The sequence below is a fragment of the Natrix helvetica genome (assembly GCF_964273705.1).
Source record: "Natrix helvetica genome assembly, chromosome: 5".
NCBI classification, from domain to species: Eukaryota; Metazoa; Chordata; class Lepidosauria; order Squamata; family Natricidae; genus Natrix; species Natrix helvetica.
The window spans coordinates 149,895,819-149,922,168 of NC_138551.1; the positions used below are offsets into that span (position 1 = coordinate 149,895,819).

Below are 26,350 nucleotides of genomic sequence, written 5' to 3' on the forward strand. Positions count from 1 at the left end.
GAAGCTAACAATTAGATCAAAGTCATCTCAAATAAAAGGCAAACTACGCTATCACAATCTGCATATTTTTTTCTCCTCTCCTTCTCTTTCAGCATCTGGTGCAAAAATTTCTGCAATGGGATTAAAGTTAAGATATCAGCACATTTTCAAGTCAGTCAGCCCAACTCAGTCAGTGGGCAATTCTTTTTAAGTTCTGAGGAGAAGGCTAAAAACTTAAACTTTCTATTTCATTTTATTTTTTTAAAGGGGAAGTTGTGTTCACCCTTGTCAGGTTCCCCTGAATTTTTTTTCCAGGTCTGAGAGCAATAAAATATGACATGCAGCTCTCCATATTTTTCTTTTCTTCTTCTTCCTGGGTTGAAGAGTCACAAAACCACTGTTGGGAAAGCTAGGAGGAAAATGCACCAAGTGCAATCATAATACAATCACAATACTCAAGATCGAAGGGAGGAAAGAAAAACAAGGTAATGTGTACGGAGTAAACAATTAAAAATCATTTTCCTTTTTATTCTACATATGTACAAACAAGAAAAAAAAACTAATCTGAATGGGAAAAACATAAATAGAAATGAGAGGTGCTTTCTTTTTTCTTTTTTTAAAAAAATAGTTCTTGAAGTTAACTGGGATTTTGTTCTCATGATGGTAGCGGTGTTTTTTTTCCTCCCCCCCAAAAGGGTCCTTGGTTGTTGTTGTTGTTGTTGTTTTGGATTAATTCCAATCCTTAAAAAGGAATCCAACTTTCTCTACTTTGATCCAGAAGCTGGTCCCAACTGCAGAGAATATTCTGCAACAAAAACAGTAATCGGCGTAGCCTGGTGCTTTTTCGTTCCCCCAGAGAACACAAATTCCCTTCCTTCTGGGGTCCTCTTGAAAGATCGCGCCTTCGACCCCTCCATTTTAAAACTTCAGGCTGAATCCGGGCCCTGCAGCTGACGCGCCTTGGTTCGTGGTCGTCAAATGGAAACCGGTATCTTTAATGTCATCGTCGCCCTGCCGAGGCAAAAGGACACAGGTAGCCCAGGGGTGTAAATATCACATTGGCTTACAACCACGATTTCTGAGGCTAAGGGAGTCCGTTGTTAAGCTAATTCTGCACCATTTTATGACCTTCCTTGCCACCGTTGTTAAGTGAATCACTGGTGCTTAAGTCAGGAACGTGTTAAGTGAATTTGGCTTGTTAGGAAGACGATCACATGACCCTAGGATACTGCAACCGTCATAAATATGAGTCTAATCTTAACCCTAAGGCAGGACTAAAACTCTCCGTCTCCTGGTGATTGACACAAAGCCACCCAGCTGGCTTTCATGCCTAAGGCAGGACTAGAACTCCCAGACTCCTGATGATTAGCCCAAAGTCACCCAGCCAGTTTTCATGCCTAAGGCAGGACTAGAACTCACCGTCTCTTGGTGATTAGCCCAAGGTCACCCAGCTGGCTTTGTGGCCAGGGTGGGACAAGAACTCCCAGCTCCTGTTTTCTATCTCACTACACCAAACTGGCTATCGTTCCGTTGTTAGCAGGTTCTGAATACCCCTTTGATATTTGAATACAAGAAACTCTACTAATGGCAGGTATCTGGCTGAATTACAACAACACTCTTTGGGTGAACTTACCAGCTGACTGTATCCCAGTCCTCCTTCTGGGGGTCGCGGGCTTGTGCCTCGTTTCACTCGTTGTTGTTCGCTTTTGGCTGGCCACGTTGGAAACATGGAGGGGTCAATGGGCTGTGGGGTCTCACGGAAATATTCGTGCTTTAAGCCATCTTCGGCAGTGATCCTTCTCCCAGGGTAGTAGGTCAGGAATCTAGAAAAGCAGACACACACCCATACGTGAAGTGGAGAAAACCGAATTTACATCACTTTTTTCTAGGCCCTTTTTAACTTTGTTAAATGAACAATCATAAGCCGAGGACTTTGCTTATCAGATTTCAAAAATGGATCACATGACACAAACACCCGAATATTGTGACTGTCATAAAGATGCATCAGTTGCCAAGCGTCGGAATTTCAATCACACGACCGTAACGATGCTGCATTGGTCTTAAGTGAAGAAAACGGCCTCAAGTCACTTTTTTTAGTGTCGGCGAAACTTCGAATGGTCACTAAACAAGCTGCTGTAAGGCAAGGACCATTTGTAATTATTCGCAGATCATAATTTCCTATGCTGGAGAAATGAAGTCCGATGAATGCATGTACCCCAGGGTTAGTTCAATGGATATTGAATAGGTGTTAGAAAACACGGATTAATCTTCCCAGCTATGCTGCTGTATCTGAACCTACTTTATACAGAATTATATTGGTTCCAAGGAAGAGGGGGAAAAAATATGAAGATTTTAGTTGAGGGTGTGTCATTTTTCAGCGCAATGATGCCGTGCTTTCTTTCACAGCCTTCTCCAGGAATTTTTTTTCAATTTCTCATCCTAAATTTCAGGCGCTCAACCAAGGTCAGTCAAATGCTGTCCCCTGCTGGGCAAGCCTGATATAGACTTGTGACTTCCCCACAATAAAGGTAAAGGTTCATCTCACACGTATGTGCTAGCTGTTCCCGGCTCTAGGGGGTGTTGCTCATCTCCGTTTCAAAGCCGAAGAGCCAGTGCTGTCCGAAGATGTCTCCGCGGTCATGTGGCTGGCATGACTAAATGCTGAAGGCGCATGGAACGCTGTTCCCTTCCCACCAAAGGTGGTCCCTATTTTTCTATTTGCATTTTTACGTGCTTTCAAACTGCTAGGTTGGCAGAAGCTGGGACACGTAACAGGAGCTCACTCCATTATGCAGTGCTAGAGATTCGAACTGCCAACTTTTCTAATCGACAAGCTCAGAGACTTAGCCACTGAGCCACCTGACTTCCTACAATACCCTGGAGTAAAACTGTAGGAACAGTGGGCTATTACAATAGTTTTCTCTTAATGCGGAGGGCAAATCAGTGGACTGGGGGGAAACACACAAAAAAACCAACCACCCTGGATTTTATCCAAATATAAAACAAATAAAGGCAAACCAATCGTTCGTGGCTAATGGCCAGGGAGGATTGGGATCAACTGTCAAAATTCCTTAAGAAATGACCGTTGTCTTACCTGAACGGTCGTTCTCATGGCGCTGCGGAGAGTACAAGGATTGGGTTAACACAGCCTGTTTGCCCATGGACTGAGTAGATTTTTTCCCCTCTGGCCACGCCTCCTTTGCCTCTTCTGGCTCAGTTTTAAAAACGAGGTCTTGTCCGACGAAGACGTTCTCAGCTCACACCTGTGCAAAGATACAATCTCGGTGCTAAACAATCACCCTGGGTGGGTCTTGTACTCTCCGCAGCGCCATGAGAACGACCGTTCAGGTAAGACAACGGTCATTCTCCATAGCGCTGCTTGGAGAGTACAAGGATTGGGACATGCCCAAGCTATTGTGTCCCAGGGCGGGAAGAAGTGACCTTGTCCGGAGCCTCAATAACCTTCTGTAAAACTCTACGGCCAAAGGAGGCTTCGGCAGAGGCAAAGGAATCGATCTTGTAGTTTCTAATGAAAGCCGTGGGAGACGCCCACGTGGCTGCTCTGCAAATGTCCAGAATAGATGCTTGAGTCGCCCAGGCCGCGGTCGTGGCTGCACTTCTGGTGGAATGTGCCGTTACACGAGGTGGAACCGGCTTGCCCTGAAGGTCATATGTCATCTTAATGCAAGCTCGCAGCCACCGACCTATGGTTGAAGACGACACCTTGCGACCCAGGGAACCTGGTTGAAAAGACACAAAGAAGGCCTCGGAGTGCCTGATATCCTTAGTTCGTTTCAGGTAAATACTGACTGCCCTTCGCACGTCTAATTTGTGCCACCTGCGCTCCTTGGCGTGTTGAGGGCTGGGACAGAAGTTCGGGAGGATGACCTCCTGAGACCTGTGAAAATGAGAATTCACCTTCGGCATGAAGGCGGGGTCTAACCGTAGGATGACCCTGTCTGGGTGGATGATGCACAGCTCTTCCTTGGCCGAGAAGGCCGCAATCTCAGATACCCTTCTGGCTGAAGTAATGGCTATGAGGAAGGCAGTCTTAAGAGTCAGATGTCGAAGAGATACCTTCCTCAAAGGTTCGAAGGGAGCCGCTGTCAATGCCTGCAGGACAAAGGGTAGGTTCCAGGTCGGGTACCTGTGCACCACCTGGGGTCGGATGTTGTAGGCCCCCTTCAAGAAGCTCTTGACCTGAGGATGGAGACTCAGGGATTGAGGTTGGTGTCTGGCTAAGATGGTGGATAATGCGGCAACCTGGCGCCTGAGAGTGGCTGGTGCCAGTCCTTTGTCCAAGCCCTCTTGTAGGAAGTCCAATAACTGAGGGATGGACGCTTCCACACTGTCAATGTCCCGTTTGCTGCACCAGGAAGAAAAGGCAGCCCAAGTCGCGTCATAAATGCGAGTAGTGGCCGGACGTCTGGAAGCTTGGATGGTTTTAATGACGTTGTCTGAGAGGCTCTGGTCCTTCAGGAGCTGCCTCTCAAGTGCCAGACGGCTAACTGCAACCATTGGGGCTCTGGATGGTTGATGGCCCCTTGACGCAAGGATACCTGGTCTGGAGGAATTCTCCACGGTTGCTCCACAGACAGATCGACCAGGTCCGCGAACCAGGATCTCCTGGGCCAATGTGGAGCCACCAGAATGAGCTCCGCCCCCTCCTTCAGCAGCTTGTAGATCACCTGCGGGATCAGAGGGAGGGGCGGAAACGCGTATAGAAGCCCTGGAGGCCAGTTGGACCTCAGGGCATCCGTCCCCTCCGCTTGTGCTGACTTGTAGCGGGAGAAGAACCGCTGGAGCTGTGTGTTTGCCGCCGAGGCAAACAGGTCGACCTGTGGGAGACCAAACCTCCTTACCACCTGTGCGAACAGGTCCGGATGAAGTTGCCACTCCGAGTTGTCGATGGTCTGACGGCTCAACCAATCCGCACTCACATTGCTGGTTCCGGAAATGTGATCCGCCCTCAGCGACGCTAAGTGGATCTCTGCCCATCGTCCTATGGCCTCCGCCTCTGACATGAGTCTTTTGGAGCGGGTCCCTCCTTGTCGGTTCACGTGAGCCTTTGTGGCCACATTGTCGGTCAGCAGCAGAACGTGGTGCCCCCTCAGCTGTTCTGCAAATCTCCTCAGCGCAAGCCGGGCTGCCCTGAGTTCTAGCCAATTGATGCTCCGGGCTGCCTCCGCGCTGGACCACCTGCCTTGCGCCAGCTGGCCTTGGCAATGCGCCCCCCAACCGTAGAGACTGGCGTCGGTCGTTACCACGATCCTGTCGGGTTCTCTGAATAGGCAACCCTTCTCCACTGCTCGAGACTGCCACCAACTCAGAGACCGAGTCACTCTTGGTGGGATGCGAACTTGCTTGGTGGAGTTGCTGATCTTTGCTCTTTGCATTGGAAGTAAGAACCATTGCAGTTCCCTTGCATGAAGACGTGCCCAGGGAACTATGTTGAGACAAGAAATCATGATCCCTAACAGTTGGGATAGCTGCACTACCTGCCAGGACCTGTTCCTGCGACACAACCGGATTCTGTTCCTGATGTTGCGGATTCTTTCCGGAGACAGGGACACCTGGCAAGACACCGAGTCTATTATGGCGCCCAGATGTTGTATGCGTGTGGCAGGAGTCAGGTTGCTCTTTTCCATGTTTACGGAAAACCCGTGGTCCTGTAAGGTGTGAACTGTGACGTTTACATCTCTCACCGCTTGCTGCTGAGTTCTTGAATGGATGATGATGTCGTCCAGATAGCACTCCAGGCGGACTGGAAGCTTGCGCAGGTGGGCCGCCACAGCTGCAAGAAGCTTTGTGAACGTTCTGGGTGCAGAAGAAAGTCCGAACGGAAGCGCCCTGTATTGGAAGTGCTTTCCGTTGTAACACAAGCGCAGGAACTTCCTGTGTGCAGGATGGATGGGCACATGTAGGTACGCCTCCTTGAGATCGATGGAGGTGAGCAGATCCCCTTGTCGCATGCAGCTTAGGATCGACTGGAGAGACTGCATTTTGAAGCGCTTGTAGGCCAGATGCCTGTTCAGGCGCTTCAGATCTAAAATGGCCCTCCACCCCCCTGAATTCTTGGGGACCAGGAAGAGAATGGAATAGAACCCCCTCCCTTCCTGTTCTGGAGGAACTGCCTCTATTGCGTTGATCTGCAGAAGATGATCTATCTCTGCCTGCATGAGAGCCCTCTTTACCGGGTTCTTGGATAGTGGGCAGCGAACAAAGGTCCGCGGAGGAGAGGATAGAAACTCCAGGGTTAGACCCCTCCTGATGGTATTTAATACCCACTTGTCCGAGGTTGTTTCCTCCCAACGGTCTGCATAGAATTGCAGGCGGCCCCCGATGGGAGGAGACCCCAGACGGTCACTTCCCACGTCTAAACTGACGGTTGTGGGCTCCCCCACGAAAGGGCTTCCGAAAGGACCCCTGATTGGATTGTCTGCCCCTGGAAGAAAAGTTGTTTCGTTCCTGGGACCTGTCAGAGGACTGGTTAAACTGTCTTTGGGAGGAATAAGAAGAGGAAGAGGCCTGGCCACCTTCCTGTGCCCGAAAGGCCTGTTTCCTGAACGAGCCCTGACCTTTCCTGTCATGCTTCCTGAAGGTGGAAGGAAGAACCTTCCTCTTATCCTTTGTCTCAATTAGGAATTTCTCTAGGGAATCCCCAAAGAGGTTCTCTCCCTTGAAAGGAGCTGAAGCCAGCTTCCACTTAGCCTTCATGTCCGCCTGCCAGTGCCGAAGCCAGAGCAGGCGGCGAGAAGTGATGTTGGACGCTAGTGCCCTGGAGGCGAATTTCGCTGCGTGCAGGGACGCATCAGAGGCGTATTCCACAGCCGTAATGATCTTGTTAAGATCATGTCGCCAACGAGATGCTTCAGATGGGGGCTGAGATCTGAGTTGGCGCAGCCATAATAAGGATGCCCTCGTAAAGAACGAGGCCGAAGTGGAGGTCTTGATCGCCCAGGCAGCCGCCTGGTGCGTTTTGAGACAAGCCTTTTCTGCCCTCTTATCCTCTGCCTTTAACCCTTCTAATAACTCGGCCGGGAGATTAGAATTAGAGGTCAGAGAGACCACAGGGGCATCCACTTCTGGAGGCTTCAAAACATCCTCCAGTCTAGGTTCTAAAGGGTACAGAGATTTGTCTGCGCCACTGGGATTGGCCAGGGTACCAGGCTGAGCCCATTGGCGCTGAATAACCTCCATGAACATGTCAGGGACTGGTATCAGTTCTGGGTCAGGGGTTGTTTCGCTGAACAACCCTGCCATGAGGTCCTGGGAAGTAGAGGGGACTTCCTTGTCCTTAGGTTTGGCACCAAGCTCAGTAGAGGCTCTGGCCTTGTGTAAGATGGACTTGAATAGGGCTGGCTTAAAGAGACCAGTGAAAGAGGGCTTGTCTGGAGGCATGTCCTCATCCTCCGAGAGGGCAAAGTCCTCAGCAGCCTCCTCCTCCCACGTAGACACCTCTGTGGTGATAGAAGTGCCCGGGGAATCGAGTACTCTGGTCCTCTTTTCCCCCAGGGGGCGAGTAGGCCTAGAGGCCTTGCCACCCCTGCCTTCCTGTAGCCTCATGGCTTCTACCACACCCTGGGAAATAGCCTGCGTGATGAGATCCCTCATCTCTGCTGACATAGCTGGGCCCTTGTCCTCTACAGGTCTGGCTTGGGCATAGGCCTGTCCCCTGGCACCCCTAGGAGGATCTCTCTGATCCTCTGCATGAAAACAATATTGAAAGGAGGGGAGATCCTCCCTGACTGAAGAGCTAGGAGAACCTGGGTAACCCAGAGAGGCTGCAGGGGATCCTGACATGGAATCCCTATCACAGAAGGATGGGGATCTATCCCCCATCTCCTCCCCCTGCTCTATCTCCCTCTGGATGGGTGGGGAAGGAACTGGCCCAGCCTCACTTGGTAAGGGTGCAGAGGGAACCTGGGGCCTAACAGACTTATCCTTCAGGGAGTCCTGCCCCTTGTCCCCTTGAATTTTGGGGGCCTTACTCCCAGCTGCAGAGTGGGAAGCTTTCCCCCCAGCGCCCTTGTTTCCCTTTCTCCCCTGGCCTGAGGGATCTGGCCTACTGCGCTTTGCAGATGGCCCTGCCAGCTCCTCCCTTCGCTCCAAACCTTCATCAGCCATCCTTGGTTGATCTTGAGTCGAAGAGGTCGCTGCTGAGGGAAGGGCAGTGGACGCTGGCCCGACGGCTCCAGAAGCGTCTGCAGACTCAGATGGGAGGCTGGATCAGGCACCAGGACACTCCTTGCCGCTTCCCCTTGGGTGGCTGGGGAACTTCAGGCTTGCTGGAGACCCAGACAAGCCCTCGCAATCCTCTGCGGCTGTCTGTAGAGGCGGAGAGGCTCTGCTGCTTGCTGCTGCTTTCCGGAGGCAAAAAGGACTCAAAAAAATGGCCGCCGGTTCTTCTGCGCGCCAAAAGCCTCACTTAAGGGCCAGGCGCTTCTCATTGGCTGCAGCCGAAAAGCGCGCCAAAGCAGCGCTTTTCAAAATGGCCGCCGCTCTCCCGATCGGCAAAAGACGCCGTTTGGAGAAGCAAGGGCTTTTTTAAAAGCCTCTCCTCCAAAGCGACCAGGGAAGCACGGGGATTGCCGTCCTTCCCTGCGCTTGCCAGCAGACGCCGGACAAGCGGCCTCGCTTGTTCCCCCAGCTGCGACTAAGCAGCTGTGGAACCGATCGCTGCCTCAGCCTTAGTTAGGTAAATCCTCTTGATAAAAAATAGAAAAAAGGGAAAATAAAAAATCAAAATAATAAAACCTGGGGAAAAATCCTAATAACAGCTAAATATCACATAAAATTACTATTGGAGAACCCAGCCTATTTGCTCAATGCTGAGTGTTCCCCAAACTCGTCCTATCGGGCGGACTGAGTTTTTAAAACTGAGCCAGAAGAGGCAAAGGAGGCGTGGCCAGAGGGGAAAAAATCTACTCAGTCCATGGGCAAACAGGCTGTGTTAACCCAATCCTTGTACTCTCCAAGCAGCGCTATGGAGAACGACAACTGCCTCTCTCCTTATCTAACCCTGGGATGGATTAGAGTCTTGATTCTGATCCAGGGAAAAATATAATTGCTTGCTTTCCTGACTCACTTATTCATGAGATCAAATCCTTGATCCGAGAGGAGGGCACCGAACCGTTTGCGGAGGTTGTTGTACGGGTACTCTGTGAAGGTCATTTTTTTGACCGCCGGCAGCTCGTTATAAGCTGGCCAGATTTTTTCACTCGGAGTTCCCAAGTCCTTTAAAAAGAAGAAAGCAAAGATTAAGGAAGCTAGGTTGAGAATGGTTGACTTTTGAAAACGGTTTGTGATAAATAATAATAATAATAAAACAACGTGGACTTGAACACCATCGGCATTGACAAAATCCCGGTCAGTCAATTGCAAAGTAGGCAGCCATAATTACAACAGGAAGAGTGAATGAATCCTATTTCCCTTCTCGATGGCCAATTTTACACCAGATTTACTGAATAAATCTGTCTGCCTTTGCCACCACATACAGTCCTTGTCACAGTTATATATCTTATCAAATCATTTAAAAAGATTAAATCATGGGAACTGCACCAAAGTTTATTAAATGGAGATGTTTCGTTGCTCAACTTCAATCAAAATGAAAATTTAAGTTAGGCAGAGTCCTTGGAACATACTAACTCTTGCCATTCCAACTGCAGGGGTTTCCCCCAAAAAATGTATTGCAATCTTTTGAAAATCTTAAACTTTTAATGTAACCTTTTCAGATGCTTTTGACCTGGATGACTGAGTCTTCATTTTAAAAGGTTAACAGATTTGGAAGGGACCTTGTAGGTCATCTAGTCCAACCCCCCTCCCCCCCCCCCAAGCAGGAGAGCCTACACCAATTCTGACAGATGGCAGTCCCGTCTCTTCTTAAAAGCTTCCAGTGACGAAGTTCCCACAACTTCTGAATGCAACTTCTGTTCCATGGTTTGACTGCTCTCACTGTCAGAAAATTTCTCCTTATTTCCAGGTTGAATCTCTCCATCCATTATACCTTGTCTAGCCTTTGAGTGCTTTGGAAAACAGCTTGACCCCCCCTCCTCTCTGTGGAAGCCCCCCAAATATTGGAAGGCTGCTATCATGTCTCCCTTGGTCCTTCTCTTCATTATGCTAGAGATACCCAGTTCCTGCAACCGTATTTGATATGTTTTAGTCTCCAGTCCCCTAATCATCTTTGTTGCTCTTCTCTGCACTTTTTCTAGAGTCTCAACATCTTTATGTTTGTTATCAAAGTTACGCAACCTGCTAAACCTGCAAAGGCGGCACACCCCCTTCATATTTGACAGCATTGTTATCAAATTGTTCAGGCCCTCTGCTCCCATCGTAAAACTGGCCATCGCAAATGGCAAGCTTGATTGGTGGATAGGTGTGAATGTTAACCTAAGCGACAATTATCTTGCCCTCTGACTGACAGCACTGCAACCGTGTTTAAGTCAAGGCAGTACCGCTGTTTTACTTACTTTAAAAACTTTGTTAATTTGGTCGATTTCGGATTTCCCCGGGAAAAGCGGCTTCTGGGTTAACAGCTCTCCGAAGATGCAACCCACGGACCACATATCGATGGCTGTGGAATATTCCTGGAAAAGAGAAGCGGGGGGGAATCCGCTGAGTGGGTCGCATCCATCGGCGTGTCAAATATTTTGGGGTACTTTCCTTAAGATTGGATCAGTTTGAGATGGAAGTAGCGGAAACTAGAAGTGATTTTGTGTCTCTCTGATTGGCCCCACAGAGCCCCCACAAGCACAAGTAGTCCTTGACTTACAACATTTTACTTAGTGACCGTTCAAAGTTACAGCGGCACTGGAAAAAGTGACTTATGACCATGTTTCAGACCTACAAACGTAGGGCCAGGTTCACAATTTATATTTGGGTGCTTGACTACCAGTTCATATTTACGACGGTTGCAGCGTCCTGGGCTCACGTGGCCCCCTTTGGTGACCTTCTAATGAGCAAAGCTGATGGGAAAAACCAGAGTCACTTAACAATTGTGTGACTCGTTTAACGGCTGCAGTGATTCGCTTAACAAACACGGCAAGAAAAGTAAAGTAAAATGGGGCAAAACTCACTCAACAAATTTCTCAGCTGAGCAACATCAATTTTGGGCTCAATGGTGCTCGTAAGTCGAGAACCACCTGTACAAACTCTTGCTTGTACAGATAGTCCTCAACTTACGACCATTCTTTTAACAGTGTTCGAAGTTATGACAGCCTACAGAAAAAGTGTCTTGTGACTGGAATCCAGGATACTGATCAGTGGTGGGATTCAATTTTTTCTTTACTACCGGTTCTGTGGGCTTGGTGGGCGTGGCTGGGGAAGGATACTGCAAAATCCCCCTTCCCTCCCGATCAGCTGGGACTCAGGAGGCAGAGAATAGATGGGGGCGGGGCCAGCCAGAGGTGGTATTTACCGGTACTCCGAACTACTCAAAATTTCCGCTACCGGTTCTCCAGAAGTGGTCAGAACCTGCTGAATACCACTTCTGCTACAGATCTAAGGGAAACTAAGCATGAAAAGAAGAACTGCCACTTATAAATCTTAAGGCAGCAGCCCCCCACCCCCAATATATCACAAACCTTGGCTCCGAGTAAGAGCTCGGGCGCTCGGTACCACAACGTCACGACAACCGGGGTGTACGGCTTTAAGGGAGAACCGTATTCTCTGGCCAGTCCAAAATCTCCAACCTAAAGAGAGATGAAAATAGGACTTGTTGGAAAACATGTATTAGCAGTGCTTGATTGATCTACCTCCACAACTCTCATTAGAAATATTTAATTTAATTAAATATAATTAGGGGACTCGAGGCTAAAGCATATGAAGAACTGTTGCAGGAACTGGGTATGTCTAGTTTAGTGAAAAGAAGGACCAGGGGAGACATGATAGCAGCATTCCAATATCTCAGGGGTTGCCATAAAGAAGAGGGAGTCAAACTATTCTCCAAAGCACCTGAGAGTAGGAGGATAAGCAATGGATGGAAACTAATCAAGGAGAGAAGCAACTTAAACTAAGGAGAAATTTCCTGATAGTTAGAACAATTAATCAGTGGAACTCCTTGCCTCCAGAAGTTGTGAATGCCCCAACACTGGAAGTCTTTAAGAAGATGTTGGATAGCCATCTGTCTGAAACGGTATAGAGTTTCCTGCCTAGGCAGGGGGTTGGACTAGAAGACCTCCAAGGTCCCTTCCAACTCTGCTATTGTATTATTGTATTAAATAAGCAGAGCTAAATCTCCGCTGTTCCGGTATTTTAAGTGGAGTGGTGGGTTTGAAGGAGGACAAGACTCTTGGCAGGGCAAACCAAAAGGGCTCACTTTTAAAATCCCAGCGTGACTCAAGAGCAGGTTAGACGTTTTCAAATCCCGGTGCAGAATCCAGTTGTCGTGGAGGTGTTTTACGCCTCGGAGCAATTGAATCATCAAAGTTTTCACTTCCCCTGGAATATAAAAAATTGGAGGTGTAAAGAAAGGAAGGGAAAAGCCAAAACTTGAAAGTCTCTCTCACCCAAGAGAAGGGGCGTATGTGAGTCTCACCTGGCAGAAAAGGCTGCTTCATGGTTTCCATCAAGCTTTTGAGGTCATGTTCAACGTAGTTCATCACGATGTAGATCTTGTCCATGTTGCTGCCGACGACAATCTCCTAGATCCCAAGGGGAAAAAAAAGATTACAGTGATGAATTCCCCAACCCCCACCCGGTCGTCGTGTCCACTTGCTAACATTCCTTCAAAGCAGTTTTTTTTAAAATCAATAGTGCTGCTGTATCAGTGAGATAGACAGTGTATAAATTTAATAAATAACATAAAGAAATGCTTGCTTACTTCAATCTTCTAGCAAGGGACTAAAAAAATTCACGGGTCAAATTCCAGTAGGGTGAAATCACGAGACTTAATGGGGAAGGCACATTGACTTAACAACAATCCTGGGCTCAACTGTGGTCGTAAGTCGAGGATTACCGTTACGCGTGGTGGCATGCTTTATTTTTTTTATTTTTTTTTTAGGAAAAATAAAAATGAAAGAATCCCTGTCAACCAAAAATGCGCTTACCCTAACAGTGACAATATTTGGGTGCTGAGCTTTGAGGATGGTGTTGATCTCTCTTAAGGAAGTAATAGGAAAACCTTCTTTTTCCTTCTCCATTTTTAATCGCTTCAAGGCCACAATTTCATCTGGGAAAATAAATGAATGAATGAATGAATGAATGAATGAATGAATGAATGAATGAGGATCATGCTCTTGGGAAAACCTGGGTCAGAACAGTGTTCAGGTTTAATACCTGTCATAATCCCCCCCCCCCAAAATATCCTACCTGTTTTTTTGTCTTTGGCTCTGTACACCACGCCGTAAGTCCCTTCCTCGATCCGGTTCAAGCACTGGAATTCTTCCACACTACGGCAGCCCTGCGCAACAAGAATGAAGGAAGCAAATGTTTAAATCATTTTGGGGAAAAATATATCTTGCTTTGAAGATGCGTAGCTAGGAAGCAATGGCAGCTAAACTCCCTATTGAAAAATATTTTATTTGGGTGCCTTTTTTATTCCCTCTGGGAATATCCCATGAGGAGGTGTAGGGGGTATATCAACGGGTTATAGGTAGCATTTAAAACATTTAAAAAGTTTGCTATTCCCCGGTTTAAGGAGAGCGGTCTCTTACATACGTCAGCTCAGCCCAAAAAGGGGACAAATGTATACTGTGTTGAATGGGCAAATAGCCCTCGACTTATGACCACAATTGACCCCAAAAGTTATGTTGCTAAGTGAGACTGTTAAGTGAGCTTTATCCCATTTTATGACCGTCCTTGACTCAGTGGTTAAGTAAATCACTGCACTTGTTAAATGAGCAACGTGGCTGATTAAATCTGGCTTGTCAGAAGGGGAATTACACAACCCGAGGACACTGCAACCGTCATAAGTATGAGTCAGTTGCTAAATGTGGCTGAATTCTAATCGCAGGGATGATTGTGGGGATGCTACGTAAGTGTGGAAAAGGGTCATAAGTCCCTTGTTTCAGTGCTATTATAATTTTGGACGGTCCCTAAATGAACCGATGTTAAGTCGAGGGCTACCTGTTATGAGCTCCGTCTTACCTGAAGGGCTGGGAGATATTTGGGCAGCTCTCGTTTCAGTTCTACAGGCGAGGAGATGGGGGAATCGGGAAGATATTCCCCTTCGGTCATTGCGTTGGACTGCGGGCTTCCTTCAACAATGTCATCTTCCTCACCTTCGCTTCCCACAGAATCCTGGTCGAATCTGGACTCTGTAACTTTAAGCGGTAGAATCAAATCGGGAAAGCCGCTCCACCAATTGGGGCAGCTTTACCTCTCCCTTCCAAAACAGCCCTTGTTGCTGCTATATTTGGTATTTTAGAGATTAAAAGGGGCTTTTAAATGCCTAGCACACATTCCCAAGTTGTGTATCTTCTCCTGAACTCTCGGGAAGCTGCTTTTCAAAGCCATCCGTGGCTTGTGGCTCTTAATAAGCAAAAAAAGTTATTTATCCTCTTGTGTCAGGGGAGGCTTTCTAACTTCAGTGGGATTGGTTGGGTTGGGTTGCTGTCACGGGACCATCCCTTATGGACATTGGTTGGCAGTCCTGATGTCATAGAAAGGGCGGGCTGATTGTTGAGCCTGGCCTACTGAGTACTCTCTACCTAGTAACAAGCATGAAGTTTTGACAGAATCACCTGAAGCTCAGCATTGTAAGCGGGATGCTTATGTTCCTCTAATGTTCAAGAAGTTTTGAGACCCCTGAGCATGCAGTGAGCATAATGCAATTTGGGTGAGCTCCCCTTTCCTGTAAATGTGCCATCTTGGCAGTCTTAAGGTTGTCCTGTATTTGTACCATCTGGAAACAGGGAACTGTTTCCCTTTTCCTATAACTGTGCCAAAACCCTGCCAACACAAGCGTGTCTAGTCAAGGCTACGGTTTTCCCAGTTGCAATGGATGGCTGTGAAAGTTGGACCATAAGGAAGGCTGAGCGCCAAAGAATGGAGGCCTTTGAACTCTGGTGCTGGAGTCCCTTGGACTGCAAGGCGATCCAACCGGTCAGTCCTAGAGGAGATCAACCTGGACTGCTCTTTAGAAGGCGTTGATCCTGAAGAAGAAACTGGAATACTTTGGCCACTTAAAGAGAAGGAAGGACTCTCTGGAGAAGAGCCTGATGCTGGGGAAGATGGAGGGCAAAAGAAGAAGGGGACGACAGAGAAGGAGGTGGCTGGATGGAGTCACCAAAGCAGTCGGCGTGAGCTTAAATAGACTCCAGAGGATGGTGGAGGACAGGAAGGCCTGGAGGGTCGCGACGGGTTGGACATGATTTCGCAACTAACAACAACATAACTGTGCCATCTGGGCAGTCTTAAGGCTTTGGGAAAACGCGGCTAGGCAGGCCAAGCAGTAATATAGACTCAAAATTCAGGTGAGGCTAGCATCATGGCACCCCTCCCCCCCCGTTTGTAACTATGTGGAGTCGCTGTAGCACAGTGGTTAGAATGCAGGATTGCAGGCTAATCCTGCTGACTGCCAGGAGTTCGATCCTGACTGGCTCAAGGCTGACTCAACCTTCTGCCCTTCCGAGGTCGGTAAAATGAGGAGCCAGATTATTGGGGACAGCATGCTAACTCTGTAAACTGCTTAGAAGCACTGTGAAGTGGTACATAAGTCTAAGTGCAATTGCTATAATGTTAAGCAGGGAATAAAAGCATTTATCCTAATTTAGAAACGAGGACACTACAGGCAAGACAAGTTTCCCTGAAAATAAGACCCAACTGGAAAATAAGCCCTGGCACGAATTTTTCCCCAGGATGCTCATAATAGAAGCCCTGCCCCAAAAGCAAGCCCCAGTTAAGACCATCAGCAGACAGAGGCGTTTATTATTGTATTTCCCCCCCCCAAAAAAATAAGACCTAACTGGAAAATAAGTCATAATGCGTCTTTTGGAGCAAAAATCAATGTAAGACCCAGGCTTATTTTGGGGGAAACACGGTATGATGTCTTCAGTTTGCACAACTCTGCCTTTGCAGAACGGAAGTGAATCAGCCCAGGGAAAATAATTGAGCGTTTGACCTATCCTAGAAGGCCTGTAGAAGAGAATAGGACATCAACTGAAAGCCCACTCCTCCATCTGATCCCTTACCGACTGGAAGGTGGTCTCCGTTTTCTCGTTCCTCTTCTTCGGTCATTTCGTCTTCGCTCACCTCTTCTGCAAGACAGATGAAAGACGTACTTCAGGAGCAAGTGAACAGCCGTTTTGCACTCCGCGCCAAAAGGAAGAACGGAACGCTGCTCAATCCCAAGAAGTAAAAAGATTGAGCGATACCATTGGTATAAATCTATATTTAGGTTCTGCCAAGCATCGGCAGCAACAAACAGAGGCCATGATGATACATAATCATTGGTTTAGTGACTGGAGTTATAGCGGTACTGAAACAGCCTTATGACTGTTCCTCGCACTTAAAACTATCGTAGTGTGTCCCCGACACATGATCAAAATTCAGTCCTTGCCTAACAACCATAACTGGGACTGTCAGAACTGCCGTTGCTAAAAGGATGCAGTCCACCTGATGTTTCATTGATGACCGTTTTGCTTAGGGGCAGAAATTCCAGTCCCAATGAGGGCCGTTAAGTGAGGATTATTGTAATACAGCCCAGTTAAAAGAAGGTTGTTTTCTACTACTAACCAGCTGACTGTTCGGATATTTCCTCCGAATTGCTTCCTGTCTCTTCTTCTTCTTCCTCCTCTTCCTCTTCTTCTTCCTCAGACTCTTCGCTGCTGGATTCTTCCTCCTCCTCTTCCTCTTCCTCCTCCTCTTCTTCTGAAGCCGATCCTGATTCTCCTGGGGAAGAGGGGGGGGGGGGGGAAAGAATTGGCAATCTCCAGTGGGCTCAAACATGGCTGCTGCGCTGAATCGGTACCCGCACCGAAAAGCTACCTGATGATGTTTCAGCTGAGCTGGTCTTTCGTTCACTGTCACTGATGTCCTGGAGATCTGACAAAGGATCTTTTCCTTCTGGTTTCTCCTCTCTCACTGCAGGGGGGAGGGGGACAAAGAAAGGGCAACCTCAGAGGTGACAAAGGAACTCCATTGTACATTGATTACAATTTTGACTGTTTTAAAATTTCCTTTCTTAAGACCGAGGATGGCTTTCACTAAGACATGGGGAAATTCTCAGCCATCAAGACCCCTGCTGACAATTTAAAACATGCACATCTGGAAGATATGCGGTTGTGGGAAGACATCCTTACTCTCTGTGCCTCCATCTGGAAAGCAGGGCCTGCCTGATGTTCATTAGATGACTGTCAACAAAATTGAACAACCTTGTTTTCCTAATGAAAACATTTAAATTATTTGGGGCCATTGAAAACAAGAAAAGAATTTTATATGTTTACACAGATCACATTAATTTTATGTTTACACAGAACACCGTAATTTTATTTTCTTTAGTGGTCTCTATAACTAAATTATAACGCATAAGCTGTTCTTCGGTTCTACAGAAATATATTACTATAAATTGACAAGATGCACTTTTAAAACTTTCCAAGCTAAAAGTGATCTGGGAAATTTTTAAATGCCAGTTCAATTTCCGCTGTCAATTTCATTCTCTCCCAAAAACCTTTTCTAGGTTGGCAGCCGTGACTTTATTTTTTTTCCCAAAGGAAGTGTGCAGGAGATTAAAGGACATTTTATATTATGCGATATTGTAACTTTTCCCTTGTTTTCAAGTCATATAAAAATAGGATACAATTATTCTCTTTGTGGCACAGAAAAAAAAACAACTTAGTGGGATAATATGGAACGGTGTTTCAGTCACCCTGCAAGCAGGGTAATACTTAAATCATATGATTTAAAAATCAGAGTTTGATTATTCAATAAAACCTGCAATGTACTTTCAGCCATTCCCATCTTGGTGGTTTCAATCAAGATACCCACAAGTCCGGTTGATGAATTTAAAAGCTACCTGGCTTCCTGATTTCTGACGGTTCAAGTCTTTCTCTCTGTTGCCGCAGGGGACTTCGGCTCCAAATTCTTATTTTTTCTCCGTAGTCTTCCCTCATTGTCCTATGATGCCCTGACACTAACAGAGACAAGGGAATCTGTTGTCATTTTTTTCCAGGTTGATATTTCTTATGCAATCTTTACAATTCTCCCAAGGTGAGGCCCACTCCGGCCAGGCGCCTGCCTGCTTGTGTGCAGACCTGAAGATGAGCCCGCCCAGATGTTCAGAATCTACCTGGGCCGTCTAGCCCACTTAGATATAACCTGTCGTCATTTTTTACTGTGAGCGCACTGGCCCACATTAAAAATGAAATTCTGTTACCAGCAGTTTCCCCTTCCAGGTTGGCTTTAACTTCTGCAAATTTCTGAGCCTCATTTCAACTTCAACTTTGCCTATAAGGGGACCTTGGTGCTCCGAGGCGGGGTTGTTTTCTTGCGGACATTTAATGACCCAAACTAGATAACATCATTAGTGCTAGTAGCACCAGTGTTGCTAGCATCAGTGCTAGTAACATCATCACTAACTAGCACTGATGAAGTTACCTAGTTGGGTAATGAAACGTCTTCAAGGGGGAAAAACCAAAGCTCCGAGAGCACCAAGGACCTCTCATTTCGATCCTACAGTAAGCTACAAATTATTCTCCTTTATTGGTACTTGCCTATAACTCCTACGCAAGGAGTACCATACGCTCGTTCCCACATTACTCATGGCTTGCACACAGCCCACCCCGCATTTTGGGCTACTTACTCTCCCGTCTGGCTTCCCGTTCTTTCCTCCTTTCTTCCGCTCGCCTCTCCCGTTCTTTCAACTCTCGCTGCTCCTTCTGCTGTTCCCTTAATTTCCTTTCCCGTTCCCGTTTTCGTTCCAGCTGCTCCAAGCGATCTCTAGGGAGTTTGCATGTATCCACATTAATTTTTACTAGTCCAGCGTGTGATTGAATTTACCCTCAGTCGAGTTTCATTTTTCTCTTTCAGGAGAAGGAGCCTTATTTATTGTTTTCCTACCCAGAACGGTTCACGTTCTGCAATAGGAAAAGTATAGTTCACGTCAGAATTTGAATGAGGCCAATGCAACCGTTTTGCCTTTGATTGTTGAAAGAATGAGAGACTAACGATGGCAGGAAGGATGGACACTACTCGAGACAAAAATCTCACAGCTCTTCAGCCTCAAACTTTTAGAATAATTCAATTATTAAGCTTGTTATTAGGCTGAGACACTCAGTCTTAGCTTAATAACGACATATGTGGGTCAGAGATAGAAGGGAAACTGCCAAGCGCCAGGAAAGAGCATCTACCAATTTAAAGGGGAATCATGAAGGGGTTACTACCATCTACCATAGTTGAGACATATTAAATATATGTAAAAAAAAAAAATATGAACCCGCCTGTTCATTCAAGCAGACAATTCAACCAAGTAGAAAATAAAGCTGGCCCAGAATTAAGTATTTTTTTAAAAAACAGCTGATGCATTCAGGCTGCCAATCAAAGACTCACTGATCAAACACTTCATTATGTAATTTAAAGCAACTGGCCTGTGACTGATAATGCAATATCAATGCTTCATTTTAAAAAGAGAAATCTAACAATATTATTTAAGAAATGCTGCCAGATTACTCTTTTCTTTAGTAGTGAAGAAGTTATTTCCCAGTCTGAGGCGTGTCTGCTTCCAAACTCTAGCTAAGCAATCAAAAATGTATTTGTAATCCTGTTTGCATAGCACTTACATTTAAGGATTATGATTTAGATACTTAAAGAATTACAATTAGACATTGCTTCTTCTAAGTTTTACTCAGTTACTAAATCTTCAGGAAGAGCAGACACAATAGGAAAACTGAACTGATCTAAATTGGTTCCCCGGTTTATTTATATATTACTTGTATTTCAACTATATGTACATAAGCCTCGAGTAGTTAACAAAAGGACTGTCTGTAACCTCAAATGCAGATACAATCTCAATATTTAATTGCTAAGATTTAATATAACCAAATGCTCAGCAGAGTATATTTGGGAACAAAATGTAACTAGTAGAATGCCACAAATGTGAAATTGTACCATTCTCTTATTTAGGGACATTCTTACTAGAGCTTATTAATATGCTCCCATTTCAAAACCAAAATGTACTATCAGTGCTAATCAAATCAAAACACCTTTACTTTAGACATCTACAAGGAGCTTGGAGGGGACACCACGCTAGCTTTTCTCTCTCCCTCACACACACACCCACACCACACCCCCAATTCTACTGCCTGCAACTTTTAAAATTTATCAGCTGGCCCACATGCTTTCCAAGTACCCACAGCCATTCGAAGTAAGCCAATTGTGCTTAAAAGATGTAATAAGCAAAATAAATAAGATGTAATAAGCCAAATCTCCAGGAATTGGAACTTGGTAGGTAAAAGGTCTATTTCTTCACAAAAACTGGAGCAAATCTATGATAATTTCTCTCTATTGCCGATACTGAAATGCTGGTTTATATCACAAAACGACAATGAGCCAGTTTGGTCTAGTGGTTAAGCCACCAGGCTGGAAAGCAGAAAACGGTACATCCAAGTCCTGCCTTAGCTATGAAAGTCAGTTGGGTGACATTGGGCCAATCATCAGGAGATGGTGAGTTCTAGTCCCATCTTAGCCCTGAAAAGAAGACTGAGTGATTTTGAGCCAATCACTCTCTGTTGGCCCAACTCACCTCACAGGGCTGAGATAGGAGGAAGTTGTGTTGGACATGTTTGCTGCCTTGAGTTATTTGTAAAAATGTTTTTATGAAGGTGGGATACAAATTACATAAAATTAAATACAAATAAATAAATGACAATTGTTCATAGTATCATGTTGATTCCCCCTCAGCAGGGGGGGGAAACATAAGAAATATAACCAAGTATGCAGGTGAAACTGCTCAAGGAGATATCTAAGGAAGAAATGTTGCATTTGGGCCAGGTAAAAAAATTACCTCTCTCTCCGCGAGTGTTCCCTAGCCAATTCTCTCCTTTTCTGCCTCTCCCATTCGCGACGGGCCTTATCCTGCTCTTCGCGGTGCCTTTTTCTACGTTCATGCTCGCGTTCTTTCTCTTTCACCCTAGCATGTTTCCCTAGTAGTAAAGATACAAAGAAAAGGAGGAGTTGGTTACCCTCCTTCGCAAATGGCATTTGGAAACTTACTAGAGCAAAGGAACAGAAAAAAAATAATGATGAGCTGGTTGGTTTAGCCTTGGCTCAGGCACTTCCTGCAACTGTTCTAGCCAGCACACTCTGTGGCTGTACTGGGAACGATTGGGATTTGCGGTCAAATAGAAATCAGTCCCCAGCCAAAACTTGGGTGTGAGGATGCGTATCTTAATGTTGATGTGTCGTGTCCAGCATTGATTTTATGTGTGGGTCCTTTTTATTTTATTAATGAACTGAACTGAGTTAAGCAAGCATTATTAGCTTAATGTTTGCCAGGGATAGAGGGATTTTGATAAGAAAATGAGTATGAGATCACCTAAAATATTACAAGCTTCTAATAATGTATTACGATGAATTAATTTTGTATTTCGGAATTGTGGCTTATCTGCCTGCATTTCGCTACTTATATTTGCTTTTCCTATTTCCATCATCTATTTTTATTATATATAAAAAGGTTAAGAGTCACATCTGCTTCCCAAAATCCAGAGGCTGTTTTTATCCTTTTATATGTGGATATGGATCTGTTTTTTCTCTCTTAAATGCTGGGGAAATGCAACTTAAGGTGAACATTGTTTGAAGACAGGGTGCTGAAGCAGAGAATAGCAATAGCAATAAGACTTATATACCACTCTAGAGGTGCTTTGCAGCCCTCTCTAAGTGGTTTATAGAGTCAGCATCTCGCCCCCAACTATCTCCTCATTTTACTGACCTCAGATGATGGGAGGCTGAATCAACCTTGAGCCAGTCAGGATCAAACTCCCGACAGTGGGCAAAGTCAGCCTGCAATACTGCATTCTGAGCAATGCACCACCACAGCTCATATATGATTTCCACATGAGAAGCTCATGTATTAGCATGGAGTTGGACTGAATGTTCTCTGTGAACCTACTTTCATACTTCTAAACTTCCACAAGCTTAAAACCTTGCATGAATAGGCGGTGCCACAAAGAAGTGATTCCTAGATGGATCTGCTGGCTTCAGAAACCTTCGCTACTTCCCAACTTTGTAGTTGTGGCCCTTAGGCTGTGACCGTACGGAGCGTTTTTATCAAAAGCAACAAAGGAGTCCCCAAATGAGAAGAACAGAACCTTCTGCTGAGTGACTGCGATGCCGTCTTTTTTCTTTCCGCTTCTCGTCTTTTCTGTGGTGGGCTTTCTCCTTGAGTGACATTTGCTGGGGTGGTTTGATAGCCAGGGAGTCGTCCTCCTCTCCCCTATGGAGCACACAATTTGAGAAACAAAGAAGAAGCGTGAGTTTGGAGAAAGCTACAACAACCATCATAGCTAAGTGATTCTAAGTGACAAGTTATTTTGCTTTCCTCCTCCCAATCCGCATTTTCTTCCTCTTATATCTCTTAACGCTGCAAACAATGACTCATGATTCTCACTGGTGCTTTATATATGACTTTAAACTATTCTTATGCTGCCATTCACCCAAAACGGGTTTTTTTCGCAAAGCACTCTGGGAAGTTGGAGGTCAGGGATTGAAGAGTCCTTCAAATGAAGAAACCTGAGCAGCTCTACTAATTTTCTCTTGCATTCCAGTACAGTCAGTCATCGACTTTTAACAGTTAATTTAGTAACTGTTCAAAGTTACAACAGAGTGTGATTTATGACCGTTTTTCACAATTACAACAGTTGCAGCATCTCCATGTCCATGTGATTAAAATTCGGATGCTTCGCAACCGACTCATATTTATGACGGACGCAGTGTCCCCCGGGGGAGTCATGTGATCCCCTTTTGCAACCTTCTGACAAGCAAAGTCAATGGAGAAACCAGATTCACTAATAACCATGTTACCAACTTAAACAACTGCAGGGATTCACTTAACTCTGGCAAGGAAAGTCATGAAATGGGCAAAACGGACTTCACATTTGTCTTACTGAGCAACAGAAATAGCGGGCTCAATTGTGGTCGTAAGTCAAGGACTACCCAGAGCAGCTTTCTCACCTGTCGTCCATAGAATCTTCTCTCCTGTAAGGTGAATTTCTAATAGTGATCTCCATTCGGTGATCTCTTAACTCTCCCTCTTCAAGGGAATCCCGCTTTGAGTCCCGGTCATCAGACTAGGATGTTAGGAAGAAAAGATTCATTTTGGCTTTCGGGAAAGTGCCCTCATCAACTTAAACAGAGAGAGTGAAAAGGGCTGAGAATTATCATACGATTGAAAAGAACACACACAATATGCATTTTTTTTCCAAAAGAAGCTGAATCCCAACATTATAAAAAAAAAAAGAATTGCTGTGCAAATCGCAGAAAGGATTTTTTTTAAATAAAAAAATCTTCTCAATACAAAATCCCAAACTCACATTCTTGAGGCGCTTGATATCTGCTTTTTCTTCCTGCTCCTTCCGGCGTTTCTTCTCCTGAAGAATCTCATCTAACGTTTTCACCTTCCACGATTCCTTTTCATCACCCATTTGTATTACAAAAGGCACTAGGAGAGAACACAACCATGCAGTGAATGGCATTATCAGTAACTTGAATCTACATCCACAATGAGGAAAGTGTTTGTTTCCTTTGTCTCCAGAAAACCAAAAAGCTAAAACTAAGCCACAATTTATCAGTTGATTTCTGCTTCCCAATGCATCTATGGGTGTATTTAGGGTTGTTTGTTATTATGGGTCAGCCTATTCTGTTTTCCCCACAACAACCCTGTGAGGAAGGCCGGGCTGAGGGAACCCCATTAGCCCAATGTAGTTCTTTAATGTTTTTTTTCCAGTATAAACATTCATATTTTATGGACAGTACACAGATTGGGTCAAGTCTTTTTTTAAGCCACTGGGTCAAGTCTTTTTTTAAGCCACTGGTAATCTATCTATCTATCTATCTATCTATCTATCATCTATCTATCTATCTATCTATCTATCTATCTATCTATCTATCATCTATCTATCTATCTATCATCTATCTATCTATCTATCATCTATCGATCTTCCAACTTCAACATTGGTCTCTTTCCATAATCCTTTTTCCAATACTTCATATAAATAACATTTCTTTTTGCTCTGTATTTATTATCCCCTACTAATCAATATCATTTAATAGTTTTAAGAATTACTCATTATTCCACCATAACTTCAATGGTTGCTAATAAGGCCAATTATTAACCAAATTTAATCAATCCCGGGAATATATTTCGAACTCCCCATAAGTAGTTTTTGAGGGTTAATCTCAACCTGGAATTCTCCTCATGGATAGTCTTTTTTTTTAACCACAAATGAGTCAGGAACCACTGAGGAAAAAGCCCATATTTGCCTTTATGCTGAAAAATGTCCAATAAATGATAAATTTAAAGATGCACCAAAATAGGCCGTCATCCCGCTTCCTAAATAATTATAAATAAACCAATTATGCTTAAAAGATGTAATAAGCAACAAAATACCCCCAAAATTTTGAAAAAACCACGTCAAAGGCCCAATTCACCACAGAAACTGGCCGCCCACTTCGAAAAACATTTCTCCACACAGAAGCCCGCCAAAACGCCAGCCCTCCGAGGCAGGGCATTCTCCTCAGAGGCCGCCTCCCGAGCCTCCTCCCGCCCCACTACCCGCTCTCTGAGCCGTTTCGCCGGGCTCGAAGGCTGCGAGAAGCGGAGCGGGGCCTAGCCAGACCTTGGCCTCACCTTCCCTCACGGCCCTGGCACCGCCACCGCTGCTTTAAACGCGACCCACTCGCCGGAGGATGGAGGGCCCGGAAGCTGGCCTTCGGGCCTGCGCTTCAACATCCGGCGCGGGGTGATGACGTCGCGCGAGGGATTTCCTTCCTCCCCCCCCCCCGCCGCCAACGCTTCAGAGGCCTCTCTCAATTGACGCTCGGGGGTTCATAGACGTTCAAAAGGTTTAGAGCTGCATCGCTTTGCCGTACACTTCCGGGTTACTCAAGTGTCTTTTCTCCTCTCTAATGGTTGCTCAAAACCCCAAATTAAAAAAAAATTATAATGTTAATAATAATTATTTAAAGTGTGTCCGATTCCCCCTGCCGAAGACTGTGAAATAAACCTCAATGGAGAAATTCAGGAATTGTCCTTAGGCTACTTGGTCAAAGAAAGCCGTTGTAAGAATCCCACTTTTTAAACTTATCTTAAAAGTAAGTTGGAAGGGACCTTGGAGGTCATCCAGTCCAACCCTCTGCTCACGCAGGAGACCTATACTAGGGATTCGAACCACCGAACTGCCGACCTTTCCGATCAACAAGCTCAGCGTCTTAGCCACTGAGCCACCTTTAAAATACCCTCCAAAATAAAATATTTACAATTCCTCCCCCCCCCCCCCAAAAAAATTCTGGCAACTTAAATTCCCCAGCGGGTAGTCCACACATTTTAAAGTTGCCACAGCTGACAAACACTAGCCTAAAGCATTATACAACCAGTCCTCGACTTACGACCATAACTGAGCATAAATTTTCTGCGGTTTAAGTGTGATGTTAAGTGAGTTTTGCCTCATTTTACGACTCTTCTCGCCCCGGTTGTTAAGTGAATCGGTGCAGTTGTTAAAGTTAGTCACACGACGGCGATTAAGCGAATCCAGCTTCCCCATTGACCGGTCAGTAGGTCGCAAAAGGGAATTGGATGACCCCACCAGCAACCGTCATAAATATGAGTCCGTTTCCACATGTCTGAATTTTGATCACGTGACCAAGAGAATGCTACAATGGTCTTACGTGTGAAGAACGGTCATAAATCACCTTTTCCCGTGCCATTGTAACCTTTGGACACTAAATCAGGGGTGTCCAAACTTGGGAACTTTAAGACTTGTGAACTTCAACTCCCAGAATTCCCCAGCCAGCCATGCTGGCTGGGGAATTCTGGGAGTTGAAGTCCACAAGTCTTAAAGTTCCCAAGTTTGGACACCCCTGCACTAAATGAACTGTTGAAAATCAAGGCTCTGCCTGAGAGAAACAGCCGAAAAAGCAGATCTTTTGCCCCCAGCAAGCTGGAAGTGTTGTGTGTTTTCAAATGGCTTTCTGAGTGACAAGGGGTGTGTTTTTGTGTGTGTGTGTATTTACAGCTTCCATTTTAATTTCACCTGGCGGCATAGCCACGGTGTTTGACTCATCTGCTCTGCACCTACTTTTAATTCAATGCCTTCGCTATAAAAACGACACAGGTTTTGATGATCAAAAACCACAGAGAAACGGAGGCATCTTCAGATGACCTTTAATGTTTTGACGCAGACTTCTGAGAAGAAAACAGAGACAGGATTACACCTGGATT

At 45.5% G+C, this 26,350-nt stretch overlaps 1 protein-coding gene across 5 annotated transcripts; it reads right to left on the minus strand.

The window, feature by feature from the left end:
- Positions 1-481: 481 nt before the first annotated feature.
- On the minus strand, positions 482-24,918 carry LOC309393541 (cyclin-dependent kinase 11B). Of its 5 annotated transcripts, none has more exons than XM_081955863.1 (20): positions 24,761-24,917; positions 23,445-23,572; positions 23,086-23,109; positions 22,224-22,348; positions 20,921-21,059; positions 18,722-18,858; positions 17,936-18,052; positions 16,909-17,004; positions 16,657-16,812; positions 16,113-16,178; positions 14,068-14,243; positions 13,291-13,381; positions 13,029-13,150; positions 12,518-12,623; positions 12,299-12,420; positions 11,565-11,672; positions 10,452-10,568; positions 9,068-9,216; positions 1,613-1,802; positions 482-990 (listed from the first exon to the last, which is right to left on the minus strand). In XM_081955863.1, exons 2-20 carry the CDS (start codon positions 23,513-23,515, stop codon positions 898-900), a joined length of 2,205 nt encoding a protein of 734 aa, XP_081811989.1. In that variant the 5' UTR covers positions 23,516-23,572; positions 24,761-24,917; the 3' UTR covers positions 482-897. The 5 variants fall into 5 exon arrangements, with proteins under 5 accessions (XP_081811989.1, XP_081811988.1, XP_081811987.1 ...); XM_081955862.1 differs by having other exon boundaries at positions 14,068-14,237; positions 23,086-23,201; XM_081955861.1 differs by having other exon boundaries at positions 23,086-23,201.
- Positions 24,919-26,350: the final 1,432 nt, after the last annotated feature.